General features: G+C 45.2%; 1 protein-coding gene across 5 annotated transcripts in view; it reads left to right on the top strand.

Annotated features, from left to right (window-relative positions):
- SPMAP2 (sperm microtubule associated protein 2) overlaps nt 1–27,537 on the top strand; it is a 150,785-nt gene extending 123,248 nt beyond the window's left edge. For 4 of the 5 annotated variants that reach the window (XM_069964444.1, XM_069964442.1, XM_069964443.1 and 1 more), the window contains 5 exons: nt 4,673–4,719; nt 12,003–12,069; nt 13,022–13,148; nt 13,237–13,414; nt 27,270–27,537. In XM_069964444.1, coding sequence (XP_069820545.1) covers nt 4,673–4,719; nt 12,003–12,069; nt 13,022–13,148; nt 13,237–13,414; nt 27,270–27,511 — 661 coding nt within the window. In that variant the 3' untranslated portion in view covers nt 27,512–27,537. Of the gene's footprint in view, nt 1–4,672; nt 4,720–11,094; nt 11,177–12,002; nt 12,070–13,021; nt 13,149–13,236; nt 13,415–27,269 lie in introns of those variants that run through there. The other variant, XM_069964447.1, reaches the window with a different exon arrangement.
- The last annotated feature ends 201 nt before the right edge of the window (nt 27,538–27,738 follow it).

Genomic DNA, 27,738 nt, shown 5'->3' with positions numbered 1-27,738 from the left:
ACCCCATAAGGAATCTAACAAGGGGTGCAGCGGGGATATGGACCCCTGGTGAAGGGCACATTTGTGTCGTGAAAATCAAAAAAATTGTATTTTTTATTTTCACACCACATGTTCTACATATGTGCCAGTCACCAGTGGGGTCCATATGCTCACTGTACCCCTTGTTGGATTCCTTATGGGGTGTAGCTTCCAGAATGCCTATATGGCACATTATGTCCACATGTGGGGTATTTTTGTAATCAGGGGAAATTACCCTACACGTTTTGCATTCATTTTCTTTTTTAACCCCTTGTGGAAATAGAAAAAAATCAAGGCTAGACCAACATTTAGTGTAAAAAAAATTACATTTTTATTTGATTTATTTGATTTTTTTATTTTCACAAGGGAATAAAGTAAAAAAAAAAAAAAAACCACACAAAATGTGTAGAGCAATTTCCCCTGAGTATGAAAATACCTCACATGTGGACATAAAGCGCCATGGGGATGCAGGGTAAGCCTCCAAAGGGAAGGAGCGCCATTTGGCTTTTGGAGGCTGAATTTGGATGGAATGGATTTCGAGGGCCATGTTGCATTTAAAAGGCCTCTGTGTTGCCAAGACAGTTGAAACCCCCACAAGTGACCCCATTATGGAAACTACACCCCTCAGGGAATGTAACAAGGGGTGTAGTGAGCATATGGACCCCACTGGTGACGGGCACAAATGTGGAACAATGTGGCGTAAAAATAATATAATATTACATTTTTTACACTATAATGTTGGTCTAGCCTTGAATTTTTCATTTTTACAAGGGGGTTAAAAAAAAAAAACAACACACAAAATGTGTAGAGTAATTTCCCCTGAGTCCGTAAATACCCCACATGTAGACATAAAGCGCCATGTGGGTGCAGGGCAAGCCTCCGAAGGGAAGGAGTGCCATTTGGATTTTAGAGGCTGAATTTGGCCAGAATGGATGATGAACGCCATGTTGCATTTACAGAGCCCTCGTGCTGCCAAAACACTGGAAACCCCCCACAAGTGACCCCATTCTGGAAACTGCACCCCTCAGGGAATCTAACAAGGGGTGCAATAAGGATATGGACCCCTTGATGACGGGCACATTTGTTTCGTGAAAGTGAAAAAATGAACATTTTTCCCTTTCACATCACATTGTTCCCCATATGTGCCCGTCATCAGTGAGGTTCATTTGCTCACTGCACCCCTTGTTAGATTCCTTGAAGGTAGAACAACGTTTTGGTGTAAAAAAATTGAATTTTTTCTTTTTTACGCCACATTGTTCTGAAAACCTGTGAAGCACCTGTGGGGTCCAAATTCTCACCCCACCCCTTGTTACATTCCTTGAGGGGTCTAGTTTTCTAAATGGTGTCCCTTTAGGGTTTTTTTTTAGGTTTTGGCACCCCAGACCCTCTGCCAACCTGAAGTGGTACAGTCAAAAATGACCAAATATAATGGAGGCTTTGAAATTCACTAGGTGCTCCTTTATATCTGAGGCTTGTGGTTGTGTCAAATAGCGCAATAGGGCCACATATGGGGTATTTCTATAAACTGCAAAAACGGGGCAATAAATTTTGGGGTGCATTTCTCTGTTAACAAGTTTATAATTATGAAAAATATTAGATTACAATAAAATCTCTGCACAGAGAATTAAAATTTTCAAATTTCTTACACACTTAGCTTTTATTCCTGTGATCCTGTGACTCCCCTAAACGGTTAAAAAAACTTTCTGGATTGGCTTTTGCAGAGTTTGGGGGGTGCAGTTTGTGAAATCGGGTGCTTTGTGGGGCTAACATACAGTCCCCTTCAAATACACTTTTAGGCTATGTTCACACTACGTAAGTTTCCGGACGTAGCGCGTTCCGTGAATAAGCGGCCAGAGACTTACGTAGTTTGCGTACAATGGAAAGTATACGATGTACGGCTGCACAGTTCACACTACGTGTGAACTTACGCCCGGATCGTACGCAACGCCGTAAAAAATGAACCAGACCATTGTTTGAGGACGAAAATGACGTAATTTACGCCCGTAGCGTTACATGCGGTCCCGTACGTAGTGCTGATTTCTTCATTTTTGCTGCTTTTTGTGCCGATCCAAAAGGTTCTGTGGGGTGTCCGGGGCTAGCCGAAGATTTCCAAGTAAAAGACCGCTAATAGATCGCTACGTAGGACGCTCGGGAAGCGTAAGTAGACTACGGGCGTAAGTTCGCGGTCCGTACGTAGCCGGCCGCAAGTAGCGTAAATCTCCGGCCGGAGTTAACCGCGTATATGTCCGGCCGCGAAAATATGCGGCCGGACATATATGCAGTGTGAACATAGCCTGAACCTGAACAGGTCCCTAAAAATATCTGATTTTGATTCACATTATTTTGTTTTTTTTATAAAGATTCGTTATAAGTATCGACTACAATTTACCAGAAATGTAAAGTACAATATGTCACGAGAAAACAATCTCAGAATCAGCTGGATAGGTAAAAGCATCCCGAAGTTATTAATGAATAAAGTGACACTGGTCATATTCATAAAATTTGTCTCCATCCTTAAGGCCATTTCTATAGTTTTTAATTCATGTATGCATTCAAGACCTGAAGATAGCAGAGGTCTGCTGCCACCACTCCTATTCCACGGAGCAATGGCAGCATATCGCTGCTACCGAGGTCGTTGAGCTTTTAACATGTTGAAAGACAATGATCCGTCGGCTGATCATTGTCTTCTCTTACATCAGAACCATAACGGCTGATGGATGATAATCGCTTGGTGTAATAGGGGCTTTAGATCCCAGTCACACATCAGTAACCGTGTCTGTAATTATGGACCCACAACTGCGGACGGGATTACGAGTTTGTTTTACTAACTGTCCGCATTTGCAAGGTCCCACTGAGAAAATAGTTCTACTTTTTATGTATATACATGACAGCTTATTAAAAAAAATTCCTGAAACGTCAGTTACACATTGATAATGGTTGAAATTCACTGAATCTCAGTCAGAACTAGATTCACAGAGAGTTTTGTGGCTAGGAAATAATGTATATGAATACATGAATGCAGATGATTCTGCAGCATATGCATGGACTTAAACTGTATCTGTGTGATTATGGGTGCACTGTATACTGTATGTATGTCAGTGTGTGTGTGTGTGTGTGTGTGTGTGTGTGAGTTTGTCCCAGCAAGTAAACATTTGGACTACTTTGATACTTGTGATACTAGTGCACAGTAATACCTCAGTTCCCGAACACCTTGGTGTTTGAACACTTCAATAGTACTCGAACATTGTTCGTTATCCGAACAAAATCAGGTGAGATAACGGTCAGCTGAACTGTTACTCAGCTAACCGTTATTGAGGTGTTTGGGAACACTAAATCTACAGGAGCGGGAATTCCTGTCATAAACGAGTGTTCCCTGCAGCGGAGGCAGAGAGAGAGGCAGGAGAGGCTTCAGCGCAGTCGGTCTGGAGATTGGTGCCAGCAGCTGAGGCACCTGCTAGAGGAGCTGTTCCCCGTGGCAGGGAGAATCAGCGGCAGCCCGAGGTAAGCAACGGTCGGTAGCTGCAGGATCAGCTGTGGGGTGGGCGGCAACTGGGATAGGCTGGAGGGTCTGTTCCCAGCAGCAGGGAGAAGCAATGGCGACGTGGCAGGTTCAAACAGCCTCCAACTCGTTTATCTCTCTGCCTCTGCTGCGCGGAGCACCCATTAAAAGCGGGAATTCCCGTCATTATGGCGGGAATCCCCGCTCCTTTACAGTAAATAGTGGTGGAAGATGTACTGCTACATACTGCTAACCTGTACACCCTGTGGGCCGGGCACTCTGCACCTGACCCATGAAGTGTAATAACCAATTAAAGACGCTTACATTGTTCCCTATGGGAACATACAGCTCCATTCTTGAATTGCTCGGTTCTGGAACAGCTTTCCAGAACCAATTGTGTTCGAGAACAGAGGTATAGTACTTAAAGATATCATGTGTGATATATATAACTCAAACTATTGGTGGACATTGGTGAAGTCCTGTGTTATTTTAGTGTTTCTAAGCCAATTATGCCATACAACAGTGTATCTAAGCCTATCACCTGTGAGACTATTGTTTTTCCTCAACTAACCTGTGTATTAGTTGGGTTACTTTATGCCATAGTTGCATTTAAGTCATGCCCACTTCCAGTAAGATGTCTAAAAAGTGTCTAAAACATCAAAAATGCAATGCAAGTTATGCAAGCCAGTTATATAGTGTAAATTGCACCAGATTTTTGGTGCAGGCAGTTTTATTTATCCCCCCCCCCCCCCATGGTGCATGGGCTAAAAACCAGATGGCCAAGGGTGGGCATGGATAGGAGGAACTATAACTATAGATTTAGCATTTAATGTTAACATTTAAAAGATAACCACTGCTTCCTGGCCAATGCATCTGTGGTCTCCATCGCCTCTATGTTTACAATGCTGAAGCAATGACATCATCCTGCACATGACTATAGGGGGGGGGGGCAATCACTATTGTAGCCAATGATTATGGAACAGACACAGCAGGGATTTAAAAGGTGGGCAAATCCTTGTTTGCCAATTTTACACGTTCGATTTATTGACCAACCTGGAAGACTCCTTTAGTTATGTAGATGATTCTGTATGGTATATTGTGACCATAATATAACTTTATATGAGAAATAAGTGACCCTACTTTTATGTGTTTTAGGCCGTCTATATATTGGCAAGACAAGACATTGATATATTCTACTAGTGGTAAGTTTCTACACATAATTCTCATATTGTGTCATGCTGCAGCCTAGCTGGGGGTACTAGTGTAGTGTTGTATTTTAATGTGGTAGTGTGGTACAACTAATCCTGTGTTTCTTGGCATGTGACCACTGGGTGTGACAGAGACAGCAATAGTAACCCTTGCACTTCCAACATAACATACCTGATTATATTCAGGTCCAGTGACGTTTAGTGGTGTAATAAGTAAAATGACTGATATAACAAATGCAAAATGCAAAATAATAAACATGTAAATGAAAGTAATAACTTAGTAGACTAAACTATTCCACAATAAAGAGTCCAGTTAAAAATATAAACCCAGCAGCTACTTCCTCAGCATATACATAGTAGACAATTTCTGAAACCGAGCATAAATATTAATGTATTATAAATATGCTAAGTATAGACAACATTCATAATAATTTATTAGAAGGTTTTCCGGTCAAAAACTATTGATGGTCTGTTTACAGGATACCCCCATCATTGAGCTGATCGGCACTAAGAGGGGGTCAGAAATAAACAATGTACAATTGTAGTGTCCCAGTACGGGTGGTCCACTAAGTCTTATTCCACCTGGGTAAAGTACCTCTGTCAAGTATCGCACAAAGGGATGGAGGTGTTTATTTGTATTTCCCCACTAGAGGTCTCACTCTATCTTGTAGTTATGTATTTACTTATGTGAGCACAGCTGATGGGAATTAGTTAACTATGTTCATGTCTGTACACTCTTTTATCCAATAACAGGTGCAGGTGCCTCACACAACTCTCCATCTATTCAACTTCTTCTCGCTCTGTTCCTCACCAATGACGTTAGAGCCCTATTGCACAGAGCAAAAATTCATCGATTCGGCTGATTATCGCTCCGTGTAATAGAAACAAGGATAGTTTCTTTGGAACCAGTCCTAAAATCAAGAGAATGTTATGCCACTGCCACTAAAGTGTGTGTGCAATATGGCATTCACTGAGTATTAGGTTGCATTTACACGTTCAGTGTTTTATACGGTCTGTGATTGTGGTCTGCTAGATACCGCTGTTATCCATGCAAAACCATTTGTTTTGTCATCTGTTTTGCATCCATGTGTGTGTTTTTTTAATGGATCTGTTTAAAGCATTTTAAATTACATTGATTACAGCACATCAGTGTTTTTCACGAATGAATATGGATGTCAAATCCGTGTACATCCGTGAAAAACACAGATCTTATTGATTTCTATAGGGAATCCGTTCCCTGTTTCCGTTCTGAGTTATGACATGTCCTATTTTCAAACGGAACGGATAGCCCAATACAATGCAATGGGCTATAAGTTTGTGCGCACAGACAACTTCACGGAACGTGTAAATGCAGCCTCTGGCTACATTCACACAACGTAAACTTTCTATTAATCATTGTAACAAAGGGTATGATTAATAGAAATTTTTACATTGCCCTGCAGTCAGAGCGAATCCCGGACGGAGCATATACACATGGGATCCCTAGTGGCCGCAGTAAAAACCGACATGTTAGTTTTATGCGGCCGATATTTATTGAATAGCGGCAGCACACCACTAGCTGTTCACACAATGGAGAGTGCGGCTATTGTGTGCAATGGTGAATTGGGATGCTGGCGCACACGGGTGCGCCCGCATCCCAATTTAGTAGACATGAAGTTTATCTGTCTGGTACTGCAACACAGGCTGGGATAAACTTCACTGACACCAGCCATTCTATCCATAGCTTCAATGCCATCATCTTGCAGGAACTGCTGACACACTTCAGCCACATAAGGGCTAGCATTATCCTGCATTAGGAGGAATCCAGGGCCAACCGCACTAGCATATGGTCTCACAAGGGGTCTGAGGATCTCATCTCAGTACCTAATGGCAGTCAGGCTACCTCTGGCGAGCACATGGAGGGCTGTGCGGCACTCCAAAGATATGCCACCCCCCACCATTACTGACTGCCAAACCGGTCATGCTGAAGAATGTTGCAGGCAGCAGATCGCTCTACACGGCATCTTAAGACTCTGTCACATCTGTGTAAAGTGAACCTGCTTTCATCTGTGAAGAGCTCAGGGCACCAGTGGTGAATTTGCCAATCCTGGTGTTCTCTGGCAAGCGTCCTGTACAGTGTTGGTCTGTCAGCACAAATCCCATCTGTGGATGTCGGGCCCTCATACCATCCTCATGGCGTCTGTTTCTAGACGTTTGTGCAGACACATGCACATTTGTGGCCTGCTGAAGGTCATTTTTCAGGGCTCTGGCAGTGCTCCTCCTGTTCCTTCTTGCACAATGGCGGAGGTAGTGGTCCTGCTGCTGGGTTGTTGCCCTCCTATGGCCTCCTCCACGTCTCCTGGTGTACTGGCCTGTCTCCTGGTAGTGCCTCCAGCCTCTGGACACTATGCTGACAGACACAGCAAACCTTCTTGCCACAGCTCGCATTGATGTGCCATCCTGGATGAGCTGCACTAACAGAGCCACTTGTGTGGGTTGAAGAGTCCGTCTCATGCTAAAACAAAAGCCAGAAAGCAAAGGTACTGAGAAGTGGTCTATGGTCCCCACCTGCAGAACCACTCCTTTATTGAGTGTGTTTTGCTAATGGTGCATTTACACGTAACGATTATTGTGCGAATTTGCGCGATAACGATCGAATTAGAAAGATAATCGTACGTGTAAACGCAGTGAACAATCAAACGACGAACGAGAAATCGTTCATTTTGATCTTTCAACATGTTCTCAAATCATCGTTGATCGTTCGCAAAAAATTAGCAGATCGTTCCGTGTAAACAGTCGTCGCAAAAGTCCGGCCGCCCGCAGCCCGGCCCCCCGCTCATCCGCAGCCCCCTGCGACGGCTAGATCGCCACCCCCGCCGCCGCTAACATCGCCACCCCCGCCGCCCCGACTACGAGCATACCTTACCTGCTCGGCGTAGCGGGTGTTCGGAATTCCCGGCTCCCCTCTTCAGTGCATTGATTGGCTGAAGAGGGGATCCGGGAATTTCAAACAGCTCCTTTTCAGCCAATTAGTGCTCCTCTTCAGCACTGATTGGCTGAAGAGGAGCTGTTTGAAATTCCCGCCTCCCCTCTTCAGCCAATCAATGCACGGCAGCACTGATTGGCTGAAGAGGAGCTGTTTGAAATTCCCGACTCCCCTCTTCAGCCAATTAGTGCTGCCGTGCATTGATTGGCTGAAGAGGGGAGTCGGGAATTTCAAACAGCTCCTCTTCAGCCAATCAGTGCTAAAGAGGAGCACTGATTGGCTGAAGAGGAGCTGTTTGAAATTTCCAGCTCCCCTTTCCAGCCAATCAATGCACTGAAGAGGAAAGCCGGGAATTTCGAACACCCGCTACGCCGAGCAGGTAAGGTATGCTTGTGGCGGGGGCTATCGGAGCAGCGGCGGGTGTCGCGATCGGAGCGGCGGGGGTGGCAATCGGGGCGGCGGTGGTGGCGATCGGGCCGGCGGGGGTGGCGATCGAGCTGGCACAGGGGGCTGCGGATGAGCGGGGGGCCGGGCTGCTGATGAGCGGGGAGCTGGGCTGCGGATGAGCGGGGGGCCGGGCTGCAGGCGGGGGGGCGGGAGGGCGGGCGAGCGAGCGGCTGGCAGTGGGCCGGGCTGCGGGCGGGTGATCTTAAAACGATCGCAAAATGATCGTTATAGAAAAAAAAAAAAAAACGTTACTCCCGACATCGTTAATCGTGCGATCGGGCCAATTATCGTCCCGTGTAAACGCAGCATAACTGCCAGTAATTTTCCATTAGCACAACAGCATGTGAAATTGATTGTCAATCAGTGTTGCTTCCTAATGCTACATTTACACAAAACGATAATTGGCCCGATCGTACAATTAACGATGTCGGAGTAACGTTTTTTTTTCATAACGATCAGCGTTTAGACGGTACGATATATCATACAGAAAATCTTTTGTGATTGTTTTAAGATTGCGCGCCCACAGCCCGGCCCCCCGCTCGCAGCCCAGCTCCCCGCTCATCCGCAGCCCGGCCCCACGGTCAACCACAGCCCCCTGCGCTGCCTCGATCGTTACCCCGGCCACTCCGATCGCCACCCCCGCTCCGCAGCATTATGCTGCGTTTACACTAAACGATTATTGTGCGAATTTGCACAATAACGATCAAATTCGAACGATAATCGTACGTGTAAACGCAGCGAACAATCAAATGACGAGCGAGAAATCGTTCATTTTGATATTTTAACTTGTTCTTAAATCGTTGTTCGTCGTTCTCCAAAAATTCACCGATCGTTCCGTGTAAACAGTCGTCGTGCGAAAGTCCGGTCGCCGGCCGGCCGCCCGCAGCCCAGCCCCCCACTCATCCGCAGCCCCCTGCGCCGGCTCGGTCGCCACCACCGCCACCCCGATCGCCGCCGCTGCTCCGATCGCCACCCCCGCCACCGCTACGATTGCCGCCGCCACCACTACGATTGCCCCCGCCGCCCCGGCCACGAGAATACCTTACCTGGTAACATACCTTACCAGGTGTTTGAAATCCCCTGCTCCCCTCTTTAGTGCATTGATTGGCTGAAGAGGGGAGCTGGGAATTTCAAACGGCTCCTCTTCAGCCAATCAGTGCTCCTCTTCAGCACTGATTGGCTGAAGAGGATCTGTTTGAAATTCCCTGCTCCCCTCTTCAGCCAATCAATGCACTGAAGAGGGGAGCCGGGGATTTCGAACACCTGCTACGCGGAGCAGGTAAGGTATGCTCGTGGGCGGGGCAGTGGGGGCGATCGGAGCGGCGGCGGCGGGAGTCGATCGGAGCGGCAGGGGGGACGATCGGGGCGGCGCAGGGGGCTGTGGTTGACCGTGGGGCCAGACTGCGGATGAGCGAGGGGCCGGGCTGCGGGCGGGCGATCTTAAAACGATCGCAAAACGATTTTTCCGTACGATATATCGTACCGTCTAAACGCTGATCGTTATGAAAAAAATCGTTACTCCGACATCGTTAATCGTACGATTGGGCCAATTATCGTTTCGTGTAAACATAGCATAAGGGTGCGTTTACACAGACAGATTTATCTGACACATTTTTGAAGCCAAAGACAGGAATGGATTTGAAAAGAGGAGAAATCTCAGGCTTTCCTTCATTACCGTTGGCTTTAAAGATCTGTCAGATAAATCTCTCTGTGTAAAAACGCACCATTAGTGGACAGTTTGATTTCACCTAAGTTTGATTTACTTGTATTTATATTGTGTTGTTTAATGCTGCATTTACACAAAGTGATAATTCGCCCAATTGATCGTTTGATTTTAAAGCAACAATTTGGCTTTTATAACGATCAGCGTTTATACAAATAAATCGTTAGAAAAATTGTTAGAAAATTTGTAAGAAAAATCGTTATTGCGATCGTTTTTAAGATCGCTTAAGCCCATCTTTCACATAGGGTGAATCTTTGAAAGACTGTTTACACGAAGCGATCTGCGAATTTTTATCGAACAACAAACAGTGATTTGAGAACATATTGAAAGATCAAAATGAACGATTTCTCGCTCGTCGCTTGATGGTTTGTTGTGTTTACACGGAACGATTATCATTTAAATGCAATAGTTATTGCGAAAATTCGAACGATAATCAGTCCGTGTAAACGCAGCATAAGTGTTCCCCTTATTTTTTGAGCAGTGTATTTGCGCAGTGAAATTGAAAATAAAACCCTTTTTTTTAATTTGGCGGGGGGGGGGGGGGGGGGTGTTGTGTTTACGCCATTCGCCTTTATGGTAAAACTTACATGTTACCTGTAATCCTAAATTCAGTACGATTACAATGATATGCAACTTTATAACTTAACTTTTATTTTATTTCACAGCTTTAAAAAAAATTAAAACCTTTTAAAAAAACTAAAGGTTCCTTAAAATTGCTCTATTACCGTCCTTATAATGCTGTCTGAGGGACTGTGTGAGGTGTCATTTTTTGTGCCACGATCAGTACCTTGATTGCGTATATGCAACTTTTTGATCGATTTTTATTATAATCTTTCTGGATTTTATGCGACCAAAAATGTGCAATTTTGAATTTTTTTGCACTTACGTGATTTACCGTGCATGATCAGGGGTGAGATAATTTAAAGCGGTAGTGCAGTGCCCCCCCCCCCTCAAAAAAATAAAAAACATAGACATACACAGAAAATTTACTTACAATCCCACTGGTGACGATCGCCGTTCGAATTTCCTGCCAGCCACGTCCCCGCCCCGCCATCTTCGGACGCCGTCCTCACTTCCGGGTCCAGGTGCAGTGAATGGGAGAGAAAAGGCTCCTGGTGTTCATGGGCAACGCCAGCCTTTTCATTGGCTGGAGCAGTCACATGGCTTCCAGCAAACTCAGCCAATGTGCATGTGCACCAGCAGCCTTTTCCTCTCCCATATTCACTGCTGTGGAAGACAGCGAAGAGGAAGGAAACCTGGACCCCCCCTGCTGTGACAACATCGACCCAAGATGGCGCCCAGGAGAAGAGGACAGGGTCGACAGTGTTTTGATATGTATACTTTATTTAAAGAGGTACTCCAGTGAAAAGCTTTTTCCCAGTAATTGAAACACATTACAAAGTTATATAACTTTGTAATATGCTTCAATCACAAGGAAGTGAAGTAAACTCATTCTTACCTAATGACTGTTGACCCCAGGCTGCTCTGTGGCAGCCATTTTATGACAATGACATCATCAAGAGGGAGGTGGGCCTAAGCCCTGTTAAGCCAGCCTCCCTTTGTCACATGACTCAGGTTGCTTAGCTCTGATTGGTTGAGCAAGATGTAAGCCATCTAACAATTCTACAGTCAGTTAGACATCACAGGAGACAAAGTGCATCATGGGAAAGCCCAAACCAAAGGAAAGAAAAAATGAAACAACCAACTGGAGCTTTAGGGACCTGCAAACAGCAGGAAATTCAAATGGAGACAGAATCAGGAGGAATAATAAGTGTAAAGACTATGTTTATGATTGTTTTTTTATTATTATTACTAGTGCCGGAGTACCCCTTTAACTTCCGGGGGGGGGGGGAACGGGGCCAGACTTCTTATTAACCCACATTACAAAGTTTTATAACTTTGTAATGGGTGTTAATTAAGCAGAAAAAGAAAAACCCCTTTAATAGTTCATTTATTTTCATTCATAAAATTGGAAAAAGGTGGGGATTCAAACTTTTATTAGAGGAGGGGATGTTTTAAAAAAAAAAACTTTTTTTTTTAAAACTTATACAGTAATTTGAAGTTAACCTTGGTGACTTCTAATACAACTGCACTGATCTCTCATAGAGATTCAATATGTATAATTTTACTTCTCTCCAACAGGTTTGACTGCAAGGCAAAATGAGCTGGCACAGCACAAAAGTGTAAACAAGATGTATAAGGAAGACAGGTGACTTCATGATATGGACAATCATAGATGGTAATGTAGGACAGGGCCGGGACGTGGACTTCTGGTGCCCTAGGCAAAGAAGGCAAATCGCCCCCCCCCCCCAAAAAAAAAAAAAAAAAATTAAATAAATAAATAAATAAAATAAAAATAAATAAAAATTTACACACATACATACATGCACCCTCACTCAGACACATACATACATACATACATACAGGCACCCTCACTCACTCACACACATACATACATACATACATACATTAACCCTGGCTACAACTCATGGTAAGCCTGGCTACATCTGTACATACATACATGCAGCCACACACAAACATACATACATACATACACCCTCACTCACACACATACATATATACATACATACATATTCACCCATACATTCATGCACCCTCACTCACACAAATATACATACATGCACACTCACTCACTCACTCACACATACATGCACATACACATGCTCAGTTATACACTAACCTCCTTGATACTGGTCTCCTCACTGGCAGACATCCTGGATGTGCAGGGTCAGGACCACAGATAAGCACAGCCATAGTCAGGCAGCGGAGACAGCTCTGCAGGGGGCCTTTCTGTTGATGATGCTGTGCAGGCTTGTGCTGCACGTCCTCTCCTCCCTCGTTCCCTGGACCCGACAGCCAGGGCAACCTTAGGGAAAGCAGTAGACAGTGGAGGATACACACCACACAGTGTAAGTGATGTTGTGCATTTTCTACTGTTTGCTTTTCTACCATGAACCCTGCTACCGGGTTCAGGCTTGTGGAGGCCCCTATGTGGTGGATAGAATAGTCCCCATGTAATTCACCACCAGATGGTGCCCTAGGCCATCGCCTACCCCTGCCTACCCTTTGTCCCGGCCCTGCTGTAGGAGGTTACAGTGATAAAAAGTAGACAACAACTGTTTTATGTTATCTTCCTATAGGCCGTCTTCAATCTGGCCAGTGAAAGCAAGTGTTCTACAAGCAGTCCCATCCCCGCGGCTAGAGAAACTGGCACAGGCCAAAAGGGTTAGCCAAGAATGGATGGAAGACCGACCTGTATACACTGTGGTACACTTGTATTATTTTGACACCTAGAAGCATAGCAGAAAATGTTTCAAAGGGGGACCTATCACTTTGTATCTTCAATTTATTTCAGGTGACTGATGCAGCTAAGAGAACTTCTGCAAGTCCACGCACTGTACAATTAGCCAAAGCAAAGGATTATCTGGCCCACTCTATACCAAGCACACCACAAAGTCATCAGGAAAATGACAATGGTTTATTCAGCTCTGAAACTGTGGTAGCTCCCTCAGCTAGAACAGAGGCTTTAGCAGGTAATGGTGGTTATATACATAACAACATTACTGTGAAATTGTTGTTACTTGCTCACCAAAACATTCATTAAATGGAGAACTTTTGACGTGCCACGGGTACATTTCAAAAGGTTGGATCAGTCGGAGTCCCACTGCTGAGACCTCCACCATTTAGGAGAACCACCTGGGGGAAGTGCACGGTAGCACAATTTCACTACCCAGCCCACAGTGATCTCTGTCCAGGTGGCTCCATTATAAGTCTAAGGTCTGCAGGATGAAGATGATTGACAGCAGGGTACTGCATGTAAACACTGACTGATAAAAAACTTTTACATGTCCCTATGACATTTCAAAAGTTTTTGTGAATGACAGGCACTCTTCAAAGGAGAAGTCTGTTGATTTTTTAAATGACGTTGATAGACTGCCAACTCCGCAATCAGTGGGGTTAGGTATTTCCCCCCCCGAGTTGTGACGACATCAGAACTCGGGGGGAAAATCCTTTCGGCGGGGTCACAGAGTCTGTGACACAGCGCTTTGGAGGCACAGGGAGGGGTAATTAATGATCGCTTATTATGTTCTCCCCTGCCAGCTGACAAACTTTAAATATCACCTCCCCCCTCCCCTCTCTATAGAACAGACAGGGTTGTGTCTAATGCAACAAGTCACAATTTCCTAAAATTTTGCAGTGAATGGAAAAGAGGAAGGAGGGGGGAACCTGGGAAAAGGCTTAAAATCGCCTGGACTATAGATTTCTGCAAAAAAAAAATAAACGGCAGTGACTCTTTAACCTCTTAAGGACCCATGTCGTACCGGTACGTCATGGATCACTGTCACTTAAGGACCCATGACGTACCGGTACGCGGGTCCTTTAAGAGGGCGCCGCGGACCGGCCGCATGCGATCGGGAGAGATGGCCTGCAGAAATACACTGCAGGCCATCTCTCCCTGTCGGCATGGGGGGTTGTTAACCCCCCCCCTGCCGACGATCGCCGCTATTGGCTTATCAGTTCAGATCAGCCGATAGCGGCGATCGGAACCTTTCCGGGTCATCGGTGACCCGATGACCCGGAAAAAATGGCGGTCGGTGCTGTCCGAGGACGGCACCGACCGCCATTACTGTAAAAAGTAATGGTGGCCAGGTGCCACCGGCCCGATCGCCGTGAACGGCCGGCCGCTACCGGCCGGCCGTTCACGGCGATCAAAGTCCCCAAAAGTTATAAATACCTGCTCCGGACCCCTCAGCTAGGTAGCTGAGGGGTCCAGAGCAGGTATTCGTACATTACTCACCTGTCCCGGGGTCCTGATCGGAGTCTTCCGGGTTCGCGGCGTCCTCGTGGTCTCGTTCGGGTCTTCGGCTTCTTCCGTGACGTCACGCTCGGCTATTTTCGGCTCCAGCGTCGGGTTTTCGGGATTTTCCGCTCTGCTGCCCTCTAGCGGCTGATATGTGTAATACACTTATCAGCAGCTACAGGGATATTCAGTATGTAATAAAGGTTTTTTTTTTTTGTTTTTTTTTCAATTTTTTTTTTTCTATTTTCCGCACCCTATCGCCGCTGAGTGTTGATCAGCATCGCACGAAAGTGCGCTGCTAATCAGCAACTCCTCCTTTTTGGCGTAGGGTGTTTTTTTTCTCTATCCTACTGCCACGGTTTGCTGATAAGTGCCGCACATAAGTGCGGCATTTATCAGCAACACCATTTTTGGCGTAGTTTTTTTTATACTTACTGCAAATAAACACGTAAAAAACACTACATTACACCACACCACACTACATTGAATAAAGTTTGACACTACACCACTACATACCCCATATACTAGTCCCCGTATAAAGATGACCCCCAGGGTGTTTTCGGCGTCAGAGGGATACGTTATTATTGCCTCCGACACCGAAACAGCCAGTAAGGATGAATGGGGGGATCCTTCGTTCCTCCATTCATCCTCATCCTCCAGTGACGTGTCTGGGGGTAGCGTAGCGTACGCTGCCTCCCAGACACGTCTTTTCCGCCAGTACCGTCCCAATAAGAGATCACGGTATGGCGTGAAATTCTACAAACTCTGTGAGAGTACCTCAGGGTACACTTACAGATTTAGGGTACGTGCACACTGCGCAATGGCGAAGATAAACCTTTGTGCATTCCGCAGCTGGCACCCGCCGGCGGACTGATGCGGGCGCATGTCTCCATCCGTGTCATAGACTCCATGTTATGCACAGGCGGATTCTATCGTCCGTCCAAAGAATGAATACGTTGGACAGAGAGCGGAATCCGCCCGTGCATAGAATGGAGTCTATGACACGGACGGAGACGCGCGCCCGCATCAGTCCGCCGGTGGGTGCCAACTGCGGAATGCACGAAGGGTTATCCTTCGCCATTCCGCAGTGTGCACGTACCCTTAGAGTGTATGTAGGAAGGGACACCCGAATGCAGCCCCTAGATGCCCCCCCCCCCATCCTCGGAACAAGTGGGAAGATCGTTGGGGAACTGATCTTCCCTCTGCTGGATAAAGGTCACCACCTGTACGGGGATAACTTTTATACCAGCGCCCCCTCTTCCGGACCCTCGCTGCCCTGTAGCTTGCGGCACGATCCGTAAATATCAGAAGCCGTAATAGGGCCCTAATATTTAGCAGCCATGGAGCGGACCCAGCGCTTCTGGATATGTGGGACCCCGTATCGCACCAGGACAACATTTTCCAGGTGACGTCCCCCACACTGGAGAACGGGAGACCCCAGAAGAAGTGCAGAGTGTGGCGTAACAGGGGGATCAGGAAGGACACCATTTTCCAGTGTGCCACCTGTCCTGATCCCCCCGGCCTCTGCATGGTGGATTGCTCCAAGGCGTACTACACGTCATTGGGGTTCTACATTATCTAAATTCTGTCCTTTATTCCTATTTCAGGGGTCACGTTGATCCAGGGATTATTCTGATCGCCATTATGGAGTCAGGAAGTAATTTTTTCCCAGTGATGAGGCTACTGTCGTATGCCTCACGAGGGTTTTTTGCCTTCCTCTGGATCAACACAGGTTGAGTTTGATGGACACCTGTCATTTTCAACCTTATAAACTAATAATTGGCCTAATACCCCCAAAATAAATTAGAATTGTCCCTTTTTCCCAGCTAAGTAGGTATGGCCGCCATTCCCATTAGAGGATGCCATGATGCAATTACAAAGCCTCTGTGCGGCCAGGACAGTAGAAACCCCCCACAAGTGACCCCATTCTGGAAACTACACCCCATAAGGAATCTAACAAGGGGGGCAGCGGGTATATGGCCCCCTGGTGACGGCCACATTTGGGACGTGAAAATGAAAAAAATGGTATTTTTTATTTTCACGGCACATATTCTACACATGTGCCCGTCACCAGTGGGGTCCATATGCTCACTGCACCCCTCGTTAGATTCCTTATGGGGTGTAGTTTACAGAATGGGGTCACTTGTCGGGGGTTTCTACTGACCTGGCAGCACAGGAGCTTTGTAATTGCGACGTGGCCTCCATCCTCCATTCAAGCCTCTAAATGGCGCTCTGTCCCTTTGGTGGCTTGCCCTGTGCCCATATGGCACATTATGCCCACATGTGGGGTATTTTCGTACTCAGGGGAAATTACCCTACCTGTTTTGTGTTCATTTTCTTTTTTAACCCCTTGTGGAAATGGAAAAAAATCAAGGCTAGACCAACATTTACTGTAATTTTTTTTAAATTTTTATTCTAAATCATTAATCTTGTCATGATTTTTTCATTTTCACAAGGGGCTAAAAGGTAAATAAAAACACTAAATGTGTAGCGCAATTTCTCCTGAGTACGGAAATACCCCACATGTGGACATAAAGCGCCATGCGGGTGCAGGGTAAGCCTCCAAAGGGAAGGAGCGCCATTTGGTTTTTTGAGGCTGGATTGGATTTCGAGGGGCCATGTTGCATTTAAAAGGCCATTGTGTTGCCAAGACAGTTGAAACCCCCCACAAGTGACCCCATTATGGAAACTACACCCCTCAAGGAATGTAACAAGGGGTGTAGTGAGCATATGGACCCCACTGGTGACGGGCACAAATGTGGAACAATGTGGCGTGAAAATGAAATATTACATTTTTTACACTATAATGTTGGTTTAGCCTTGAATTTATCATTTTCAAAAGGGGTTAAAAGAGAAAAAAAAACACAAAATGTGTAGAGCAATTTCCCCCGAGTCCGTAAATACCCCACATGTGGACATAAAGCGCCATGTGGGCGCAGGGCAAGCCTCCGAAGGGAAGGAGCGCCATTTGGATTTTGGAGGTTGGATTTGGCTAGAATGGATTATGAACGCCATGTCGCATTTACAGAGCCCTCGTGCTGCCAAGACAGTGGAAACCCCCCACAAGTGACGCCATTATGGAAACTACACCCCTCAAGGAATCTAACAAGGGGTGTAGTGAGCAAATGGACCCCTTGATGACGGGCACATTTGTGCCGTGAAAGTGAAAAAATGAAATTTTTCACTTTCACGTCACATTGTTCCACATTTGTGCCCGTCACCAGTGGGGTCCATATGCTCACTGCACCCCTTGTTAGATTCCTTGAGGGGTGTAGTTTCCAGAATGGGGTCACTTGTGGGGGGTTTCCAGTGTTTTGGCAGCACGAGGGCTTTGTAAATGCGACGTGGCCCTTGAAATCCATTCCAGTGAAATCCAGCTTTCAAACGCTCCTTCCCTTTGGAGGCTCGTCCTGCGCCCGCTTGGCACTTTATGTCCACATGTGGGGTATTTCCGTACTCGGGAGAAACTGCGCTACACTTTTTGTGTCTTTTTTTTCCTATTATCCCTTTGTGAAAATGAAAAATTGAAGGCTAGAACAACGTTTTAGTGTAAAAAATACTTTTGTCTTTTTTCACGCCACATTGTTCGGAAAATCTGTGAAGCACCTGTGGGTTCCAAATGCTCACCGCACCCCTTGTTACATTCCTTGAGGGGTTTAGTTTTCTAAATGGTGTCCCTTTAGGGGTGTTTCTTATGTTTTGGCACCCCAGAGCCTCTGCCAACCTGAAGTGGTACAGTCAGAAATGACCAAATATAATGGAGCCATTGAAATTCACTAGGCACTCCTTTGTATCTGAGGCTTGTGGTTGCGTCAAATAGCGCAATAGGGCCACATATGGGGTATTTCTATAAACTGCAGAAACGGGGCAATAATTATTGGGGTGCATTTCTCTGGCAATAGGGTCATAATTATGAAAAATATTGGATTACAATAAAATCTCTGCACAGAAAATAAAAATTTTCAAATTTCTTACACACTTAGCTTTTATTTCTGTGACTCCCCTAAAGGGTTAAAAAACTTTCTGGATGTGCTTTTGCAGAGTTTGGGGGGTGCAGTTTCTGAAATGGGGTGCTTCGTGGGGCTTTCTAACACACAGTCCCCTCAAATACACTTTAAACCTGAACAGGTCCCTAAAAATATCTGATTTTGAAATTTTACCGAAAATTTGGAAATTTGCTGCTAATGTTTTACGCTTTCTATTGTTTAAAAAAATGAAAGATAGTTTAATAAATGCCGCCAACATAAAGTAGACATGTTGCTAATGCTATTTAATATATAATTTATGTGATATAACCATTTTCTGTATAAGCAGAAAAGTTTTAAAGTTGGAAAAATGCATTTTTTCACAATTTTTCACGCTATTTTGTTTTTTTTCATAAAGATTTGTTATAAGTATCGACTCCAATTTACTAGAAATGTGAAGTACAATGTGTCACGAGAAAACAATCTCAGAATCAGCCGGATAGGTAAAAGCATCCCGAAGTTATTAATGAATAAAGTGACACTGGTCATATTCATAAAATTTACTCCGGTCCTTAAGGCCATTTCAGGCCCGATCCTTAAGGGGTTAAAGGACAACTCCAGTGCTAAGAAAAAAACAAAACAATAGGAAACATAGTTTTTATACTTATCATCCCTCCTGAGCTATTACTGTTTGAATTTCCCACCGTCTGCCTTCCTGGTTTCAGCTTCCCATGATGCACTTTGCCTGCCCCTCCATTCACTTCAACTCCCATCATACACTAAACATGACCCCCTCTCTCTCTCTCTTCAATCAGGCTGCTATATAATCACACAGTTTGTCAGCCCCTGCGCTGTAGCTGCATACACATACTTTTACTTTGCAATGTAGTGTACATTGCAAAGTGAAATCTGCAGGATAGCTGTCCCTAATAAGGTCAGGGCAGCAGGGGAGAGATAAGATGGGGGTCTGTGTAGCTCATCTGCCGGGAGTCAGTCACGGAGGGAAGATAAGCAAGTGACATGACTCATTCACTTACTGAGTCCACTCGGCAGCAGGAGAGAGTATGGGGGGAGGGAGGGGGCTGCCTATGTGCTGGGAGTAAAGGCCCTATTCCACCAACAGATCTGACGACAGAATATCTGCCAAAGATTTAAAGCCAAACCCAGGAGTGGATTTGAAAAGAGGAGAAATCCAGTCTTTCCTTTATGACCTGTTCTCTGATTATAGTCTGTTCCTGGGTTTGGCTTCAAATCTTTGGCAGATAATCTTTTGTCAGATCTGTTGGTGGAATAGGGCCTTAAGTTATAGAGGGAAGATGAGCAAGTGACATGACTCAAATGGCTTGCAGCTTGCTCAGCCAATGGGAGCTGAGCAAGCAGAGTCATCTGACAAGGCAGGAAAGGAGGAAGGTTGGACTAACGGGACCTAGAGCAGCCTCCCTCCTGATAACGACATTGTCACAAGAAGAAGCTGAGAGAAGAGCCTGGGGTACCATAACATGTATGATGGAATTCCAAATATATTATTTATGAAGATATAAATAGGTGAAATCGTAAAATCGTAAAAAAGAATGCAATATGGTAACGTTTGGGGGGTTCCTGTGTCTACGTAATGCACTATATGGTAACAGCGACATGGTACTATTATTCTATAGGTCAGCCCGAACACAACCATATGCAGGTTACACAGATTCTCTAATGTTATATATGTATTATTTTTATGAAATCTTTTTTTTTTGGCAATTAGATGGGGCTGTATGGGGTGTCATTTTTTCCGCCATGATCTCTAGTTTTTATTAATACCATATTTGTGAAGATCGGACGTTTTGATCACTTTTTATTGATTTTTTTAAATATATAATGTAACATAAAATCGGTAATCTGCGCACTTTTTCCCCTCTTTTCGTGTACGCCGTTTACCGATCACAATTATGCTTGTTATATTTTAATAGATCGGACAATTACGCACGCTACGGTATATTATATGTTTATCTATTTATTTATTTTTATATGTTTTATTTATATAATGGGAAAGGGGGGTGATTTCAACTTTTATTGGGGGAGGGGTTTTGGGGTAGTGTAATAGTGTTTTGAACTTTTTTTTTTTTACACATTTGAAGTCCCTTTGGGGGACTTTTACATTCAATACTTTGATTTCTACACTGACCATTGCTATGCCATAGGCATAGCATTGATCAGTGTTATCGGCGATCTGCTCATTGAGCCTGCCTGTGCAGGCTCAGTGTAGCAGATTGCCGATCGGACCGCACGGAGGCAGGTGAGAGACCTCCAGCAGTCCGTTTCAACGATCGGGACCCCCGCAGTCACAATGCGGGGGTCCCGAACGGTAAGTGACAGGGGACTCCCCCTGTCACTTACACTTAAACGCCGCGGTCGCGCTGCGATTGCGGCGTTTAAGGGGTTAATGACACGCGGCAGCGCGATCGCTGCAGCGTGTCATTACCGGTAAGGTCCCGGCTGCTCACTGCAGCCGGCCCCCACCTCCTATGAAGCGCGCTCCGCTCGCGGGAGAAACACCCAGGACGTAGAGTTACGTCATGGGTCGTCTGGGGACAGACTTCCATGACGTAACCCTACGTCCAGGGTCGTCTAGGAGTTAAAGAGACTCTGTCAACAGGTTTATGCTGTCACCAGGGTAGTATAAACTGGTGACAGAGTAACTGAACAGAATAATGTATCACTAACAACCTTTTGAATAGCTGTTCTGGAGACATCCTTCTTAATAGCAAGCACTCTCCATTATGTGCGTTTACTTAGAAGTCCTCGATATTCATGAGCACCAACTCCTTCGGCCCACTGGCCGCTGATTGGCAGTTGTTTATCCATTCTGTAGATAAGCAGACAGCTGTCAATCAACAGCTGCAGGGTGGATGGGGGTTTAGCAGGAAGCCCATTTTTCTGCATATAAATAGAACAGTCGAACACAACAATGTAAGAAATACACAGTTTTGTTCAGTATTTCTATCACTAGTTTATGCTTCCTTTATTTAAGGCAGCATAAACCTAGTGACAGATTCCTTTTAAAGAGTCAGTGTGTGTCAGGTTAACTTCTTTCCAGCCTATGGCTAAGCACCCCCTTGTGTCTCGGCATGTGTTTGACACACAAAAGCTTTGTTCCTTCATTAGTCATCTAATTTTTATGTATGTTTAGCATACATGCCAGGAAAAGCTTCCAAAGTATATGTTAAATGCAGGCTGTGACAGATGCCATACAGACAATAATTTTATCCATTTAATAGAAACCATTTACAGGATGCCATATATATGGAATATTGTAGTCTAATTTCTGTGGTATATTGATGTATACTGGCCTCACGGAGGCCTCACTGAGACAGGAAAAGAAAATAGGTATATTGCGAAAACGCGGCCCTAAAAGTAATTAATTCAAATTACAAATATTAATAAAATAACAATTTTAATCTAATTATCGAAAAAAAAAATTTAATTTCCGCCCATGATTGGTTCTCTTTAATTGCAAACTACACCTGAACTGGAGACAAGAGAGGGGGAAAAGTGACCATGTTTTTGGAGCGCTGGATAACCCCTTTAAAAACGAAGGATTTAGACCAAGGGCAAGGGCAAGAACCTGCAAAACGTGACTAAAATGGTAAACAAGTGTGTCAATATTAGTGTAGAAAGGAGGGGTTTGGGTTCTTAGAGAACAGGGTTGACTGCTTTGTTGGCTACAGGCTCTACAGAAGAGATGGGCTGCACCTGAATAATGAGTAAATTAAGTATGGGTGGAAATAAGGGGAGGGAGCCAGAATAATAAAATAATAAGACTTCTGGTTGCTCTGCACTGTGCCAACTACTAAGGAGGTATGGCTTCATTTAAGAGGGGCAAAGTCTTGACACCTGCTGAATTTGCTACAGCTTAGGCTGGGTTCACAATGCGTTTTTGCCATCCGTTTAACTTATCCGTGGTCATCCTCATTTTTGTGTATGCTAAAAAAAAGCACAGAATTTCTTTTAGAATTAAAAGCCAATGGAAAAACGGATCCAAACAGATTGCACACAATTGTATCCATTTTTTATGCATTTTTTTCATAATATGTATACGTTAAATAGACTGCAAAAACGCTGTGAGCACCTAGCCTTAGGCTTGCTGCTGGCCTGAGCTAGCATGGACTGCCACACAGACACCTCTTGATAAATCATGTGCAATCTTATACTGGCAGAGGATTACTTAAAGTGACTGTACCACCAGGCCCAGGCTGAAGCACTGGAGGCAGGCCGACCCATCCTTATTGGGACGAAATCACAGCCCCGTGACTCCATTAGAATCAACGGAACCCTATCATAGAGGGGCTAGGGTTGCCTCCCACTAAGGGTAGGTCGGCCCGCCTCCAGTGCTTCTGCCTGGACCTGGTGGTACAGTCACTTTAAGACTGTGATCTTGAATCTTATGGTGCGTTTATATAGACAGATTTATCTGACAGATCTTTGAAGCCAAAACCAGGAACAGACTATAAACAGGGATCAGGTTATAAAGGAAAGACTGGGATCTATCCTCTTTTCAATAAATTCCTGGCTTTGGCTTCCAAAATCTGTCTGATAAATCTCCTGTGTAAACGCACCCTTAGGGGTAGACTTATCAAAGGCAGTAGCGAAATTTGATGGGGGCAGGGGGGGCGGCCGCCCCTGGGCCCACTCTGGCAGGGGCCCACTGTGATTTCCAGAGATTTTTCGCTGAATTGGGTCCCCCGGCATCCCCCCGGCAAGTGCTCTTGGGGCGGCACTCAGCTGCTGGATGCTAAGCCTGGCCATGTAATCACTCCTGTGGCCGAAGGCAGAACAGTTATGCCTCCAGCCACAAGAGGCCGCTCCCTTCCCCCTGCGCTTGACGTCACACACACAGAGCGGGGACTCAGGGAGTGAGCTGACTCCTGAGGCTGACTGTGACAGTACTGCGTTGCAGGTAATTATGGCGTCCTTTCTTTTTTGGGGGGGAGAGGAGGTGTGGGGTGTGATGTGCTGGTCTGGCCAAATGACGGGGACCTAATTTGGAGTTACAGGCTACTGGGGGGATGCAGCTTGGGGTGTGTATACCTGCTGTATTAGTGGAAAAAATGGCGGGCGGGTGGTAAGAAGAGGGTCTGCCATGTGTTCACTTGGTAACTTCCGCTTCTGCCATGAGATAGAATGAGCTTTCTGCCTCAGGCAGCAGACTCTTTGCCTCACTAGGGGACGGCTGCACAGCACAATCCCTTACTTTCACTTTCACTTATGAAGGGGGAGGAAAGCCCAGCACCACAGCAGAGCCGACACAGTAGAGCTGACTGGAAGGTGTGTGCCCTGTCCCCTCCACTACTAAACCCATACCTCCCAACCGTCCTGGATTCCACAGGACAGTCACGTTTTCGGGTTTCTTTCCCGCAGTCCCGGAACGGCCCCCCGTGTCCCGCATTATGTGTGGCCCGACCAAAAAAACAATAAACCAGTAACTCACCTGTCCGCTGGTCCCAGCAGCTCCTCTCCCGGCAGAGCGCGCACTCCCGTCATCCTCCGGGGCGGGCAGCAGGGTATACAGACACTGACTGTGCCGGAAGTGACCTGCAGCCTCCATCATGAATTACTTCCGGCACAGTCAGTGTCTGTATTCCCCGTCCCGGAGGATGACGGGAGTGCGCGCTCTGCCGGGAGAGGAGCTGCTGGGACCGGTGGACAGGTGAGTTACTGGTTTATTGTTTTTCTGGTCGGGCCACACAAATGGCTACTATGTGGGGCGCTATATGGGGGGGATTAGATAATATGTGGGGCATTATATGGGGCATTGGCTACTATGTGGGGCATTGGCTACTATGTGGGGCATATATGGGGGGCATTGGCTACTATGTGGGCACTATATGGGGGCATTAACTACTATGTGGGGCTCTATATGGAGGGATTGGCTACTATGTGGGGGATTGGCTACTATGTGGGGTGCTATATGGGGGATTGGCTACTATGTGGGGCACTATAATGGGGGATTGGATACTATGTGGGGCACTATAATGGGGTATTGGATACTATGTGGGGCACTATAATGGGGGATTGGATACTATATCAGGCATTTTTTGGGGGATTGGATACTGTATAGGGCACTATTCAGTCAGCAGCATGTGGTGACTGTAGGGGAGTGGCTAGGGAGGGTTGCTATGGGGGCATGGCTATGGAGGGTCGCTATGGGGGCGTGGCTATGGGGACTGTGGCACACATGTCCCTCTTTGCAAAAGTTGGGAGGTATGCTAAACCCCTCATATCTACCTATACTATTACTACACCCCTCATCCACTATACCTCCACTACTACACCCCTCATCCACTATACCTCCACTACTTCACCCCTCATCCACTATACCTCCACTACTACACCCCTTATCCACTATACCTCCACTACTGCACCCCTCATCCACTATACCTCCACTACTACACCCCTTATCCACTATACCTCCACTACTACACCCCTCATCCACTATACCTCCACTACTACACCCCTCATCCACTATACCTCCACTACTACACCCCTTATCCACTCTACCTCCACTACTACACCCCTCATCCACTATACCTCACTACTACACCCCTCATCCACTATACCTCACTACTACACCCCTCATCCACTCTACCTCACTACTACACCCCTCATCCACTCTACCTCACTACTACACCCCTCATCCACTATACCTTCACTACTAAACCCCTCATATCTCCCTGTACTACTACCACACCCCTTATCCACTATGCCTTCACTACTAAACCCCTCATATCTACCTGTACTACTACTACACCCCTTATCCACTATACCTCCACTACTACACCCCTTATCCACTATACCTCCCTACTACACCCCTTATCCACTATACCTCCACTACTACACCCCTTATCCACTATACCTCCCTACTACACCCCTTATCCACTATGCCTCCCTACTACACCCCTTATCCACTATACCTTTCTACTACATCCCTATCCACTCTACCTCCCTACTATACCCCTCATCCACTATACCTCCACTACTACACCCCTTATGATGTTGGTCATTTCCAGCATCTTGTACTCAGTAAAATGGGGTCACCCAGCTTTCCCAGCATCTAATAGTCTGTATGATGGAGGTCACCCAGGTTTCCCAGCATCTAATACTCAGTATGATGGAGGTCACCCTGCTTTCCCAACATCTAATACTCAGTATAATGAAGGTCAACCAGCTTTCCCAGCATCTAATACTCAGTATGATGGAGGTCACCCAACAAAGCAGCTATGGTTCTCTTATCTTGCATAACCCCTTTAAATTTTACATGGCCATATATGTGAAAAGTAGAAAGCCTTTTACACTGCTCTCAATCCCTGTTCTCTATGAGTAATGTAGTAGAATATTTCCTTTATTATTTGGAAGGCAGTGTCTTCTGCTGAGGTTCCCTATGGGTAACTTAATCGATTGGGGGCCCACTCAGACTTGCTCGCCCCCCTAGACTGAACCTCTAGCTACGCCCCTGAATTCAAAGGGTGTAAAATTTTGACTGGTGCAAACTAGCCACAGCAACCAATCACAGCTCCTGTTTCCTTTTGCCAGAGCTGGAAGCTGAGCTGTGATTTGTTGCTGTGGGCAGCTTGCACCAGTCTAAATTTTACACCCTTTGATAAATCTCCCCCTTAGTCTTTAGATCCTTTCATGTTTTTTACATTTTGTTATGTTGGGACCTTGTGCTAAATAAAATGAAAAATGTCTGGTTTCCCTCCATCATTTTGCACCCAATACCCTAAAATTAGAAAGTGAAAAGAATGAAACGAAAATGGCTGAACTATAGCAGGTACAAAGGAGGACAGCCAAGGTAATTAAGGATATAGGTGAACTCCAATTCCAAAACAAATATCAAACTTAAGATTCTTCACTTTCTGAAAAAGGACAGCTTATTCTCCTCCATATGTACGGTCACTCATCTTTGCAATAAAGTACAGTGGTGCCTTGGATTACGAGCATAATTCGTTCCGGGACCGTGCTTGTAATCCAAATGCACTCTTAAACCAAATAAACTAAATTTTCTCATAAGAAATCACTGATATGCAGACAATTGGTTCCACACCTCAATAATAATGATTTATTATTCTGAATAACATGTAAAACAAATGAAACAAACATTCAGAAACAGCAGAATATGTGATATTATAAGTTAGTGTACAGTAATGGAGAGGATGGGAAACACAAGGGCAGGCAGAGACTGCAGGGAGCATGAAGGAATGAGCAGGGCAGATGTGGGCACATACATGCAGCACTCTCTGTCCGGGGAGAGAGGGGTTGCAGCTATGAAGAGATTACCTCCACAGTCCTGTCCCCTGATGCAAGCCCCAGCCTGAAGTGGATCTGCTATGATTTGGAAGGTGAGGGAGACTTCCTGTATCAGAGTACTGTGCTGTAGACCACGCTATGCAGTCCATGCCCCTCCTCCACTCTCCCACCCAGTACAGGGAGCTCTTAAACCAAAGCAATGCTCTTAAACCAAGTCACAATTTAGAAAAACTGTGAGCTCTTAAACCAAAACACTCTTAAACCAAGGTAACACTGGTATTTTAATTTTCTCAATAATAAATTCTTAATGTAATATATACAACATGTTTATTTTAGTACCTAAAGCGGAACACCCTCAGTACCAGCATGACTTGGAAATCTTGCGACATGTTCCTGCATCTGCTGTCCATGCCCAAGCCTCAGACAGAGTCTGCCAGCTGGCAAAGCCTAAAACCCGAAAGTCTATCTTCGAAGGGTATGACCCATACCGGATCTCCCCGGCAGCTAAGCATGCCGATGCATCTCCTCGTATTATTGAGCTTTGTAAACCCCCGGCTCGTAGACAGCATTATAAATAATTATAGGATTTATGTTTTAGTAATGGAGGAGGAAAAATAAAAATTTCAATAAACTTGTAATTTTAAATGTTGGTTCGAACCTGATTAATAACTAACAAAAAATTTATATATATATATTATATATATATATATATATATATATATATATATATATATATATATATATATATTATATATATAAAAAAAAAATAAAAAAAAAAATATATATATATATATATACGCAGTGT

Source organism: Dendropsophus ebraccatus, chromosome 3 (assembly GCF_027789765.1).
Source record: "Dendropsophus ebraccatus isolate aDenEbr1 chromosome 3, aDenEbr1.pat, whole genome shotgun sequence".
Classification (NCBI taxonomy): Eukaryota; Metazoa; Chordata; class Amphibia; order Anura; family Hylidae; genus Dendropsophus; species Dendropsophus ebraccatus.
Note: the sequence above shows the minus strand (reverse complement) of the source record. Positions and strands in the feature narration are given on the sequence as shown.